We start from the raw sequence: 14,530 nt of genomic DNA on the forward strand, positions 1-14,530 counted from the left end.
TGAAAACGTATGTTTTTTATTTCTCCTCTTACAACAACATGACACACCATATAACCGTTTAATACTTTGGAGAGAGGAGACTATCATGAATTTCAAATTGGGAAGAACAACCCTATCTTGCCTTCTTCTAGTACCCTTTCTTTCAATGTTCTAGAGAATGAAAGAAACAAAACTCTTTCCTTTCATACACAAACAGAGGCATCATCTATTTTTGGCAACTAGACATTTAGCTCAAAGCTAACGAACTGGACTAAAGCTAGCAAAATGCTAACTTTTTACTGACCTACTACAAGAAACAAAAACCCAAAGCCATAACCATAGGGATACATTAAGCAAAGTTCATTTAATACATTATGCATGACTAGACCTTATTCCAATTTTGGTTTTTTCCCTATGTCATCTACCTTACCATATTTTTAGGGAAATAGAAAAATAATGATGTGAGGAACTAATAATATAGATGTGAAGGGTCCTTGGCTACATGTGAAAGTGGCAAAATCACCTACTAAGCATTGAGAGAGAGAGAGAGAGATAGAAGGTAAATTAATCAACCATACGTAAAGAAGTCTAATCAAACTAAGAGGTGTTAGACTTGGGCCTAATTAAAGGGCATGGTCAATTGCTCTATCAAGATTTTATTGGCCCATTATATTGAATTTTCTAGAGTTTGGTGCCACTTCAACCCCACTTCATTTTCTTCAGCTGCTTTTGCATTTGAGAGTTAATCTTTCAATTTTCCCATATTGACAACTAGAAAACAGACATTTCACCTTGTTGAAAGGCCTCTAAACTAACCCCTTTGGTTGTTCTTTAAGAAAGTGAGCATTTTTCTTCTTGCAAGAGTGACCCTTTTGTCTAATAGGTGCAACAATGGCTTGTCTTTGAGGTTTACACAAAACCAAGCAAAAGGGAGAAGAGATTGTAAATTCCCATATAGAAAATGGAGGTTAAAACCCCTGCAATGAAACGCCACTTTGATATCACCATGTCAAGAAGAACAAGGAAGCAATCAATTCCAATGCAGGCCAATGAGAAACCTATATCAGTTTGTGACACAACAAAAAACGTGTCACAAGAAACTAATCTTCCTGAGATGAAAGAAGATGGGAATGACCACAAAAGCTTGAAGCAGCTAATCATAGGAGATGAGAATGATGCAATGAAATGTAGTGATGAAGGAAGCAAAGGAAGGAAAGAACTTGGTGAACATTTCACTGAGGAAGAGAAGCATCTTCAGCTGGTTAGGATGCAACAGAAAGAAAACCTCCAAGGTTTGAAGTTCAAGAAGTTGGTGCGTCGTTATGCCAAAGTTTTGGGGCATTTGATGAAGGCTAAGCGTGATCCTCATTTGGGTGAAGCTGGGAAAAAACCTGTTTTGAAGTTATCAACCTAGGAAAAATTTTAAGTTTTTCCATTTGATGATTTGGGTTGATCTATTTTCTTTATATATATGCTTATATTATGGCCAGCAAAATACCTTAACTTTTCCTCATTTTCTTATCATTCATGTATCCTTATTCATGCATATGGCAATGTATTATAATATATAAATTGTATCACTCACATATGTTCTCAATATGTTAGTTTCTAATGCTCATATCTTCATACTAACAATTTTATCCCACTTTCTCTTGTTTGTGCTTGTCATAAAACAAGCGTTATTAGTTTTCACTTTTTTTATGGATTTCCTTCACACAATGCAAGCAGTGTTTTTGTTTATATGTTCTCTCATATTTGTATCTTACCCCATCTTCGTCAAAAGAACGTAAAACTATCAAAGTTTTACATCCAAATAAGTTTAACAATTAGAATGTTAAGGATGATTTGTTTTGCATATGTTTTTCAGTTGCAAAGAGAAACATTTGAAGTGAGAAAAGAACAATTTAGCAAAACAAAGAAAAATGGTGAGAAATAGATGTGAGCGTCACGTTCCCAATAAGAAAAGAAATGGGTCTTGGGACCTCAAGCAATTGCCCTGTTTTTTGATGTGGAAGGTTTGTCCTTTTTATTATGTCAAAATGAAATCAAAGTCTCTTTTATGAACAATCCAATCCTAGTTATAGATCTATTTCCGAGGGGTGTTTTCTAGATTTTATTTGCACATAGCTTCTCTTGCAAGTTCCTAAGGTGCCAATTGTCATTCATTGTCTTTCTTGCTCAAGTATTATATTTTTCAATTTGTTTATCTAGTTGAACTTCATTGTTGTTTACATTTCGTGATGTGTAAGTTTATTAGTTTAGTGTGATGATAGGATCACAAAACTAGAGCCACAAATGTTTGGGATATTCTTACAAAAATAATCGAGTGAAAATAGAAATTATCTGAAACCAAGACATTTTGATTAATAGTTCCAACCGCCACAAGGCTTCAAATGGCCATTTGAGCTACCATTAACTTAGAGCCTAGATAAAGCTAATGTACGAATAATTCATGCGGGAAAACTGACATCATTTTGCCATCTTGGCGGATTCTAAAGATTTTATGAAAATAATCGAATTGTAAATCCAACCGAACCACACAAAAATAATTATATATTTTTTTAAATTGATTTAAAAAACGAATCATTTTATGTAAGCTCAGTTAAAAAATTAAATTAGTTTATCCATACCGGTTTGAAAATCAAGCGTTTGATTTTTTTTTTCTTAACTAGTATCATTCTTATTTATTTATTTAGCTTTTGATTTTTTCTTTACTATTATCATTTTTATTGTTATAAATATTATGGATGACTGTACACATGCTTTGTAACATATGACTATTTATTTTTCACGACATTTGATGTTTCTATAACCATCACATTAATGATATGCTGCAATTGTAATTATTTCCTTAATTATGTTTAAAGTCTTATATGGGGACATGTCTTAGATAAAAAAATTATATTATTGAATTCAGAATATAATAATACTTTCTTAAGAGTTCATTCTTGTTCTTATTTTATCTTTCCCTTGAATTTTTTTTTCTATACTTCATTTTCTTTTCTTTTCTTTTATTTTTTATTTTCTCTCATATTCTCCATCAAATTTACAATATTTATTTATTTAGCCTTAAAACTTGTTCAAAATCGATGTGGAACCAAAACTGATTCCTGATATGCTAAAACTTGTTCGGTTGAATTAAACCGTTAAAACTAGTGTGATTCAATTCGAAATAAAAAATTAAACGGTATTCATCCGTATCACTTGGAACTTTAAGTAAACTTATAGGGATCTATTAATCTCATATTTCATGAGATAATTATCTAGACAAAATAGTGGGGGTCCATCATTTGTAAAAAAAATATATATATATGAACCCCACTACTTTGTCTATGTTGCACATGAGATAATTATTTCTCAAACTTATATTAATTAATCAAATATTACAATACTTTAACAAATTGAAAATAAGTAATAAGTTACTTGGGGAAAAATATTTTCACTAAACTTTGTTGAAAATTGAATTAACCACTTATATTGTTTGGAATTGAAAAATTCTAAAATTAACTAGTCTGAAATTATTAAAAGGGGTTTGTCATAAGTTGCGGTTCAATCACATGAAAGTACACTAGAAATACATCTAAGCTTGAAGCGACAAAGTAGATACCAACTTAAATTAACAATTAAGATACGTAATGTTTGTGTCAGTCCAACTAGGAATATACACATTAAAAATTATCTCGGTATACGTTAAACTGTTAATTTGAATGTATATAACCAAATTAGGGTAGCATGTGGAAAGATTTATAAATATTTGACCTTTTTATTCTGATATTAAATTCATAAATAATAAATTTTGATTTTATAAATAATTTGTAAAAAAGAAATATATATAGTCAATCATAAATTTGCAAGAAATTGTAATCAATCGTTTTCCTCCACCAACATAAAAAGTAAAAGATTTTAAATTATATATTGTTTTCGTACTTGAATTAGAATTCATAACCATTTGAATGATGATGACAATATCAGTCTAAGAGCTTTTTCCCTTAGTATAATTACGAAAGTTGACCATTTCCCTGATTTTAATTTTGATATTTGCTAAAGAAGAAAATTTCAAAAAAAAACAAAAAAACTCTATCCTTAAAAATGTCGAAAGTCGTATTAAAAAGAAAAGAAAAGAAAAATGTCGTGAGAAAGTCATTAGTGTGAGCTAATGGTGAGTGAAGTTATCAATTCAAACCTCAATACCACGATCGTATGATAAACAAAACAAAATTTATAAAGAAATCTCTCCTCATTTTCTATATGACCGATCAGTCATACTTTCTACAATAAGATTTGAACTGATACATAATTCACTAATTCAGTGTCACTAACATAGTTTTAATGAAATTGATATTGTACACATTCTAATCAAATGTGTATACTTTGTATACATTTTACTTCATATTAGTTCTAATTAAAGAAAACTTGATAAATATACAAACTATAAACCCCGGCTTGAAATTCTTGACTTGCTAAAAAATGTGTAAACTTTCACGATTAATTAAGGGATTGAATTTTTCTGTGGTCCATACCTTGTATGTTAGAGAAGGCAGAATAATTCTATTCATCAACACAACTAGACTAATAGTGGTGCTGTCAAAGACTTGGAAGGATTATGGAAATCCATGGTGCATGTTACTATCACCCCAAGTAGTGCACAAATTGCAGGAACAAGACCCAAACCAAACCTTGTAACTGAAAGGAATGATTGTGTTGTCTGGAGAGGTGGAGAGACATCTGCATTGATGATTTGAACAGAGTGAGATAATTAAAAAATAATATAATGTACGAGCAGTAGTAAAGTCGCTACCGAAAGGTTATGGGTTTGAATAAGAGAAACAACTTTTTTGCAAATATGCAACTGTAAAACTGTGTACAAGGATTTCCCTCACCTCAACAGGGTTTAACGAGTGGTTTTTTATAATCATTAACAATGATATTACAAGTTACTTAACCATCAAACAAGGTAAGTTTCATGGGTTGTAAGCTCTTATTCATCTTAAGCATTTAAATTCTTATGGCATCTGCACTGTACATAAACTTTTCATTGGACCTTACTTCTTAGTTCTGATTAGAACTAATCCTGTTTTGGAGAAATTCACTATCTGTTATTGTGTGCACGGAAACTTGTAGGAATGCAGAAGAAATTTAAGAAACTTACCTTGATATGACTGAAGAACATATAAAGCAAGCCCACATGAGATTTTGTCCAAAAAGCTCAATGATCCAACAACAAATGCACAGCCATTAAGGTTCTCTCCAATGAGAAAATTTTGCATGCTTATTCCAGTCACCTATTATAAAAACCAAGAAATATATATACACATTTAAAAAATTAGTTCATAGTAGTTTGAACCATGATAGCTGCAATCTATATGACCCATAGATTTATAATACTGCATGTTGATTAAAAAGGCTTAAAACATAAACCAAGAACCCAGCTCCCATGTCTCTTATTCTAATTACCTATTTAGAAATCAACATCAACACAAAAAGTATCAACTGAAGTGTGTATGAGGAAGAAAAGTGGGGAAACCGTATAAACCAAGCCTTCATAGAAAGGAATGATATGAATGATGTTCATTTTTCATCTGTACAGCGTAGCATTAGCATTGACAACATTGACACTATGAAAACAGCTTAATTTCAAAATTTATTGTCCTTATGTGTGGTCCAATTACTAGGGTTAAATTTGAGCACCCGATGTTTCCTATTATTGACTAATGTTCTCATTTCTGACCAACAAGTAAAAACCCGATGTTCCCTCTTATTGACTAATGTTCTCATTTCTGACCAACAAGTAAAATAGTGTTAAAACTGTACAGTGCACACTAGTACAACTATCTTCTAAATATCATCAAATAATAATTTTAATTGAAAAAAGCTCCAATCCCCGTGCACAAGGCTCCCTGACTTGCAAAGTAGGGATGATGGTTGATTGTATGCAGCCTTACCTCTGTATTTTTGCAAGATGTTGTGTTTCCCAAACTCGAACCCGTGACCTTCCGGTCACAAGGAGCAACCTTGCCGCTGCTCCAAGGCTCGCCCTCTACTTTTAACTAAGCAATTTAATTAAGCAAAGATTATATCATACCATTATGAGAGCATTTGCTATGCCAATAAATACTGATGCTATGTACATGACATAACTCATGTCTCTATTTAAAAGAAGGATCACTCCTCCACAAAAAATCCAAAGAATGCATCCAGCAGAGTAGTAGGCCTTAAGCAGTTGGCCAGTCCATGCAATCTCCTACAAAGAGTAGACGAATTTAACATTTGGGATCGACAAAAATGAAAATGTAATATAGATAGCTATCCATCAAGAGTGCTTATTTAATAAGGAAACCTGTAATGCAATGGATACGACGAAGCTGCAGATGTATATGATGGCAGGAACCTAATTCAATCATCATTCATCAGACAATGTAATCAGCCTTGTCATTATTCGAACTTCATATTATATACAGATGAACAGCCAGAAATGAATTTAAAGTGGACAAAATTTGTGGTGTACCAAAGCTTTGGCTGATTGAGCCATTTGTAGGTCATTGATAACAAAGAAAGCAAGGTATGCCTGAAAAAGAAGCCATTTTGATGTCAAAAGTGTTCATATAACACAATATATTATTGTTGTTTCATTGGAAATTCAAATGCAGGCATGAAGTTTCAGTTTCCTTTTAATTATGTAGCTAAAGAAGTGTAAGGATACGTGTGCTAACCTGTGAAACATTGAGAACTAATCTCGTTAGAACATAAACAAGAGCAACCTGATAATACAAAACTCTCTTGAACCAGTAAACCCATGAAATCCTTGCATGAGCCTTTCCATGTACTCCCACCTTCAGTCTATGAAGAAAACAAAAGAAAATTTCTCAGTTTTCTAAAACAATAGCTGAAACTGCTCAAGCAACCTATTTTAAATAAAAGTTGAGAGGGATATAATGGACTTGCATGAACAATGATTACTAGCCCACTAAGGCTTTATTTTGTTAAAGTTCTACAGTTACAAGCTCTTAGTTAAACTAAGATTGCATTTGCTTTCACAATTTCTCTACAAGGTAGGCATCATCAATTTTTAGATTTTCCCTTTATCAGGTTTCAGATGGGTTATTCATGAATTGCTTTTCCTCATATTTATCACTGACACAGAACATATAAACATTGTAAAGAGCATGAAGAAGATCATATTTCCAGTCCTACAGTAAAGGGTAAAACCAATGCAGAAGGCTCCCCGACTTTGTGATGGTAAGGGTCAATTTTACGCAGCCTTATCCTTACATTTTTGGTAAAGAAATTGTTTCCCAAACTCAAACTTGTGACTTTCCGGTCGCACAGGGGCAACCCCGCTGCTCTAAGGCTCACCCTCTTTTCAATTCTACAGCGTGTCTACTAAATGGTCTATGAACAACAAAAAGCTTTAATCCTTGAAAAAAAAATAGTAGTAAGCCTACAAGCACACCTGGGCTCTTTGGTTGCAAGATGAAATATGCCTACAAAGCAGCATCCAATAAAAATTGACACATACGCAATCCAGCGGTACTGCTTATTTGGAAGAGAAACAAAGTGATTATGCTGGAAAACAGCTGATCACAGATGGATCCAAAAAATTACTGTCATACATACCTGATTTTCAACATCAGCATATGTTTTTCCACTGATGACACTGAATACTATAAACGCAACTGCATATAGGCTCAGGTTGGCCACCTTCAAAGTTATATATACATTAGTAATTTATATCAACATATTATTGATTTCTTTTTCCAGGAAGGGGATATGGAGTTTCATATCTGAAAAGAAGTTCACTAGAAGCTTACCATGGTAAAAGCATTGCGACAGCTAGCCAGTGCCACTCTGCTTGTAGAGTTCAGTGTGATGCAACTCACCATGGACCTTCAAGAAAGCAATCAAAGAAGAAAATGATGAACATAATTTCAAATTTGAGGGATAGGAACCTAAGCTTTTTCATTTAATTATTCTCTTATCCACTGACATTATAAGATTAGAGATATCACTGGTGCTACATGGTTTAAAAATGAACACTGCTTCATGGCATTCCGAGACTCATAGTTACAGAAATAATAATTACCACTGACAATTAAAGCTGAAATAGCAAAAATCAGACATCCGTAGTGATGAGTATTTGTTTCATTCAATAGTGCAATAAGATCATCCAGAAAAACCACTCACCACTCATCATCTTTTCATGTGAATGGCATTTCTTAACAACATTTTAGGTCATCCCAATATTTGGAGACAGAAATCACAATAAATATCAAGAAGTCGATCATGTAAAGTTACTTAAAATTTATAGTTTAAGCTGCCAACAGCACGGGGAGGAATAACACTTCATAGGTGACTTCACTAGCCAACAACTTTTAGTTTGAAATTTCAAACCGAAAATTTTAATTTTCAACTTCAAACGAAAAAAGATAAATTTAAGGAAATTATTACATGTGTGAAACCTGAGTAGCAGCCCAGCCCACATTGAAGATTGCAGCGAACACACTGTAACTCACAGTTTCGAAAGTAGTTGAATTGGAAGATGAAATTTTACAAGGTAGACAACCACCAAAAACAGAAGAAAATGAAACAGCCACCAATACAGATCCAGCACCATGCCATATCTTGAAATGCCCAAACCTGTCTATCTATCAAGCAAGGTGACAGAAATAAGCATTTCTATCAAAATAAGGACTTAAAAGCACATAATAAGATAAGAGAAAAGAGTAGCACTAGAAAAAAAGGGATAAGGGTAAAGAGATATTTAAAATTTCTTAAATTCATAAGAAACAAACAACTAGGTTAGCATGATGTCCAAGGAATGATTTTCATTTCGTGTTATTTTACTTCTAGATAAAATCTGCAAATTCACGAAGAATAAAATAAGGTATTTGGATGATATAATTGATGGATTTAATCTATGCAATAGCGAAGGTTTATAAGATGATGACATAGGTTAAAAACATCAGGTAAGCTCGGCTTAACCTCCAAAACACAAGATCTGGTTCCTCAGTTATCAGAGGCTAGAGCAATGAGCAGCCATCCCCCTTCACTAGGGGTGAAACTGGGCCAGCCCGGCCTACGGGAGCCTACGTCAGGCCAGACCTGACCTAGTATATTTCGTAAAATAGGCCAGTCTTGGGCCTTGAAAAAGCTTGTTTAATAAAAAGGCCGTCAAAAGGCCGTAGGCTCACTTTCAAAAGGCCTGGCCTATAAGCCTACAAGCCAGCCTATATTGTACTATTTATTTTACATACAATAAAATAGAATAAGTATGTCTTGAAGAAAAAATAAAAGATATAAATTTAATCAATTACAATTATTTATAACTTAATTATATTCGATTATATTTTAATAGAAATCTGACTTTATTTCTTATGTAGGAGGAACCAACATCTCAGCATGTTAGTTGTGTATATGAATATATTAAAAGGTTTTTAGGAGATGTTATACTTATTACAAGCATCATTATGTGTTTGTTGGATTCATGTAGTTATTTTAATTTACATGGTATGGATTTGTTTGTTGGATCTGATGAAATATATATTATTTAGTTTGAGCATTTTGCTTTTGAAATTGACTTAAATGCAGATTGTATGAGTTTTGTTGTGATTCATGATTCTGTTTGGACTTTGAAATTATGATTTTTGATTTAGCAACAGAATTTGAGTGTTTTGTAAAGTTGATTCATGCTTCTGCTTGAAAGTTAAAAATTAACAGGTTGATGGGCTAGGCCAGGCTATTTGTTTTTTTTATAAACGGGTCAAGTCAGGCTAACAGTTAGTCTCGTACTAGACTTAGGCCAAGTCAAATTGAAATTTTTTGACATAGGCTTGGGCTTTTCGGGGCAAAGCTTGGCCCAGCCCAGCCCACTTTCACCCCTACCCTCCGCCCACCCAGGGATAAAAGGACAAAAAAAAAGGAAGATGAATGTGAAGTTTACTGACAGAAGCATGTGAAATATTTCCCTAGAATGAAGGAAAAAATAGTGTTTAAATACCAGTTCACCAACAAATACAGTGGCAAATCCATCGGCCACTTGACCTGAAAGCATCACAGTAGCTGCATCCCTATGAAATGAAAAACAAAAAATGTCAAGAACACAAAATATGGAAGTATCACACAAATTTTGTGTAAGATCTAAAAATATAAAGCTTTTTGTCATGTACAAAATTGAATATGGTTTATATCTTGAAAAACATTTATTTACTGCTAACGGTTCAAAGTAATGTGCAAAATATTTCCTATAGCAGTATATATATACATATCACTGGAAGCAGCCTAAGATAAGCGACAGAGTACGTTCTGAAGCCAGCCAACTGCATCTTATTATTATCAATTATCTCCTTCATGGAATATTTGTGTTGGGTTCTATTTGCAAGGTATGGGACTTGGAGTCCCACATTAGTTGTATGGGCAACTAATATGGGGTATTATAAGGCTTTGCGCACTCTCACCCTTTGAGCTAACTTTTGGGGTAGTGCATCCCAAGATCTCATCAAATGGTATCAGAGCATCCATCACGTCGAGTTGTGCGTGGGGGCACGCACTAGGGAAGCGTGGTGGAATGTTGGGTTCTATTTGCAAGGTATGGGACTTGGAGTCTTACATTAGTTGTATAGGCAACTAATATGAGGTTTTATAAGGCTTTGGGCACTCTCACTCTTTGAGTTAGCTTTTGTGGTGGTGCATCCTAAGGTCTCATCAATTTGCTATTAAAATTTATACAAATCATGTGTTTGTCCACCAATCATTTAAGTTTTACCATCCCATTAAGCTATTTTCATTTTGCAAATTAGTTTAAATCTATGTCAGGACTATACTACGCAAGACCAAGGCATCCTAGGCTGCTTCCCCTTAGAATATCAATTGGATTTCTACCAAATTTTTAATGACAACAAATTTTTCAAATCTGCCATTTCAACTTTCAGTTACATCAATTAACAAGCACTTGCATAAGAGTTAGTTACACCAGTTGGCAAGTGCCAAAACATAAATAAAAATCCTTGATCATAAAATGCACCTTGGTGAAAGTCCAATATCTGTCAAGAACAATAATAGATAGGTGAACCAACAAGCAGCAGTTATGTCATTAAGCATGTGTCCCATGCCATAGTAAAAGATAGGCCATCTGCCTAGGACCTTGGTAAATGAGTCATCTTCTTCAATAACAGTACCCATCATGGTAAATGAGTCATCTTCAATAACAGTACCCATCGTTGCCCCTTTGATGAGGCAAAATACAAACCTGAAAGGTACAAATTGACGATTTTAGCTTGCAAAATGAGTTTTCTTCCTCCATTTTTTTTTTAATCCATTTCTTGTCTCATTTTGTAATGTTTACATTTTATCTTCTATAGAATACGTAGAAACACGCACCAAACATAGATTAAAGTAGGGGGAAAAAATTGGGGTTACACATTTTGATTCCTCCTTCATCTAGTGTACACCCCTACAAAGCATCCCATTGATAAAACTAGGCCAAAATAATCTAATTTCAGGCGTAAAAGAAAAAATTTGTCCATTATACATAACAAGAATGGTGATAGATCATACTGTTTACAGAAGGAATTTTTCCTACTCAAAGAACGGGGAAATGAATCTTAAAAGTAAATTTCATCTGATAAAATTTAGACGCTTCTAAGAGTTTATCTTATACAAGACTTTGTAAATACAATCAATCAATCCCAGGAAAGACCCCTCTTCTTTTCCACATGTAGTTATCATTGCCATAATCTGACAGCATAGTTTTCTTCCAACTACAAGAAGGTAGAGTTTTCAAAGATCAAGCTGCAAAACCCTAACCACATATACCATTATAGTCCACAAAAGAAGCTTAAATTTTTTTTTCAGACAGATCAACAATGTGCACTGATTTTATGGCAAGCAATACAGCATATTTGAATTTTAACAAGATAACAAGATTGGGCAGGGCTCTCAATCACACCAAGGAAAAAAGAGAGGATAGATTGGAACCTCAATCAAGAATAAAAAGTGTATGTATAAGCTCAAAGCAACCAAGCGTGAAGGGTACAAATATTAGAGCCAAATCATAGCAATTCTACATTGAAACTACAGCTCTTGATGCCATATTGGTCCAAAAAATAAAGGAATAAAGTGAAATCACAGAAGTTTATTATACCACACTTTCCCCCAAATTCACTCCATCAATAAAATATGTAACTAAGAAAACGTGTCATAGCATCGGTAGAAACACATCCTAGAAAGCGAACCGCATGACCCAACAATACCCTTAAAGAAACAGAGTCACACAATACCACCAATGAAAACAATACCCTCAAAGAAAACAATACCCTTAAAGAAACAGAGTCACACAACACCACCAATGAAAAATACTAACCAAATCCAGTTACAACACTGTGATTTCAGCAGAAAATTCAACTTGTGATCTCAACGAATAAAACCAGCAAGAAAAACAACACTCCAACAACCATCAAAATCCCACCTTTTTCAAGACCCGAAATCACAAAGACCAAAACAAGAATGTTAAACACACAAAATTCAACATACGCAAAGAAGAAATGCTAAAAACATTGCAAAAAAGGCAATTCCATGAGAAGGGTTTTGATCACATACAGGAAGCAGAAAGTGAAGCTAGCAGAAGCACCCCATCAAAGATATCGCTCCGTAGTTAAATACTCCAAAGGATCCAACCCAAGTTGACTTCAAAAGAATAAAAGAAACCGAGGATATTTTTTTTGAAAACTCTACGAATACAATGTTCGAATGAGATTATATCATATATCCAACAACGTCCACACCTATTCTTACGAAAAAGAAAAAGAAAAAAGAGAGTATATAATATAATATCTTCTTCTTTTTATTTGGTACAAATATAATATATTATCTTAAGCTCGAGAGTTTGTCGTGTTAATAAGCCTTTGCATCACCATATGGTCAAACATAAGCGGTTGTGAGCGGTTGTGAATAGCGTGTGTCTTACCAAAGATGTTGGCGAAGAAGCCAAGTTCTAAGAACTCCAATGTATTTGGAATGACTATAATATCCCCATGAGTTGGTGCATCATGTTTCATCTAAAGGCCACGTTTTGATGTAAAGGACATGTGCCCTTTAACTCGATGAGATACTTGTCACCAATGGGAAGTTCTTTAACAAGAATCTATCATTTTACGAAGGGATTATCTAGTCTCATGTTGCATGAGAGATAAAATCTTATGTTATAGACACACATAATAGGATCTATTATCTAAAAAAAAAAAAAAAAAGTCATGGTTATCGAAGAATGTGTAGTAATAAAATTTACCTTATGTGACATAAGAATAATTTTTCCATTTTATGAATTATGTGACTCCATCCTTTGGTCGAAATAGTTAGCCGAACTTTGGTAGTGGTAAAATTGTTTGTTTGTGGTTACCAAAAAAATATGTTTGTTTGTAATTAAAAGGTTATGAATTTAAAATTAATAAATGGATAAAGTATTTTTTCAATGAGATAATTTATCACAGTGAACACAAAATGATGTTATTTTGTGATAAAAATTAAGGTATTTTTATAATTTTAATTTATTGCAAGATTATATTAGTCTTTATCATCATAAATTTTAATCTTACACTCCAAAATAACATCATTTTGAGTTTACAGGAAATCATTTTATCTTCGATGACCGGAGAAATACTTTCTCTTAATATATTATTATTTTTTGTAAATATGTGAGAGTAAGATGGCATATAAAAGTTGCCTCCATTTTTATTTTTGTTAATCGAGATTTAATGTGAAATAATTTTTTTAATTATAGAATTTAATTTAATTTCCTTTGCAAGAGGTTGGAGTAGTTTGCAAATCTTATTCGTTATTGTATAAAGAAAATTTGATTTGATTTGATTTGCATATTATTATTTTTTGTTTATAATTTCTCCAATAACTTGATGTAAAATTATTTTCAGCAATCTCAATACTATATCATTTAGAGTTTGCAAATTAATAAATGGTATTTAATAAAATTTATATAACAAAAAACAAATAAAATTCCTGAAATTGCTAGAGAAACGATAAACTATTTCTTTATCGGCTTTATTTTTTTCCTATTATAAGAACAAAAATTATCTCTTGTAAGTTTGATGACAAAGAAAAAAAATAAAAAAAGTGTGAAGAGTTTTAATGAAAGTATAAAATAATATCGTTAGTTGCCATATAGGGGATAATTTTTGTCCCTATAATAGGAGACAATTTTTTTTTTCCAAGGGGAGAAAAATAATGTACTTTCTTTATATGTGGAATGACATCTTTTGATCCAAGTAATTAAAAAATTATAATTGATATGATTTGTTTATCCTTTTTTTTTTTATTTGGTAACATGCTTATCCTCTTTATGTCACTTGTTATAATAGAAGTCTCATGAATTTCATAAGATTTGATATTTTCTTAATTTTGTAGGAGATATTTTTTTAATATTGCTTTTTATATATAACTTTATTAATTAAGTCATTTTGTCTACATAAGATTAATAAATAAAGTAAATTATTAATGTAAAATTAATTTAAATTATAAATTTTATTTTTTATTTTAAATTTTAAAT

General features: G+C 32.6%; 2 protein-coding genes across 2 annotated transcripts; one reads left to right on the forward strand and one right to left on the reverse strand.

The window, feature by feature from the left end:
- The first annotated feature begins 940 nt into the window (after positions 1-940).
- On the forward strand, positions 941-1,509 carry LOC133307452 (uncharacterized). The gene has a single exon (XM_061507961.1). It carries the CDS (start codon positions 941-943, stop codon positions 1,391-1,393), a length of 453 nt encoding a protein of 150 aa, XP_061363945.1. The 3' UTR covers positions 1,394-1,509.
- Positions 1,510-4,224: 2,715 nt separating this feature from the next.
- LOC133307440 (uncharacterized) lies at positions 4,225-12,789 on the reverse strand. The gene is made up of 13 exons (XM_061507951.1): positions 12,571-12,789; positions 10,997-11,221; positions 9,974-10,043; positions 8,425-8,621; positions 7,788-7,863; positions 7,594-7,677; positions 7,430-7,509; positions 6,690-6,816; positions 6,485-6,544; positions 6,317-6,367; positions 6,062-6,220; positions 5,129-5,261; positions 4,225-4,704 (listed from the first exon to the last, which is right to left on the reverse strand). Exons 2-13 carry the CDS (start codon positions 11,188-11,190, stop codon positions 4,544-4,546), a joined length of 1,392 nt encoding a protein of 463 aa, XP_061363935.1. The 5' UTR covers positions 11,191-11,221; positions 12,571-12,789; the 3' UTR covers positions 4,225-4,543.
- Between the last annotated feature and the right edge of the window lie 1,741 nt (positions 12,790-14,530).

The sequence above is a fragment of the Gastrolobium bilobum genome, unplaced genomic scaffold (assembly GCF_033153095.1).
Source record: "Gastrolobium bilobum isolate Gb01-03AN ecotype WA unplaced genomic scaffold, APGP_CSIRO_Gbil_v1 utg9367, whole genome shotgun sequence".
Taxonomy (NCBI): domain Eukaryota; kingdom Viridiplantae; phylum Streptophyta; class Magnoliopsida; order Fabales; family Fabaceae; genus Gastrolobium; species Gastrolobium bilobum.

Excerpts from the sequence above, each read along its gene's own strand:
- LOC133307440 (XM_061507951.1), bottom strand. The coding sequence starts at position 11,190 with ATGGGTACTGTTATTGAAGATGACTCATTTACCATGATGGGTACTGTT. Across the intron at positions 7,510-7,593 it reads ATGCTGATGTTGAAAATCAG|TACCGCTGGATTGCGTATGT; the intron begins GTATGTATGACA and ends CCAAATAAGCAG. Across the intron at positions 6,368-6,484 it reads CTCAATCAGCCAAAGCTTTG|GTTCCTGCCATCATATACAT; the intron begins GTACACCACAAA and ends TGATTGAATTAG.
- LOC133307452 (XM_061507961.1), top strand. The coding sequence starts at position 941 with ATGGAGGTTAAAACCCCTGCAATGAAACGCCACTTTGATATCACCATG.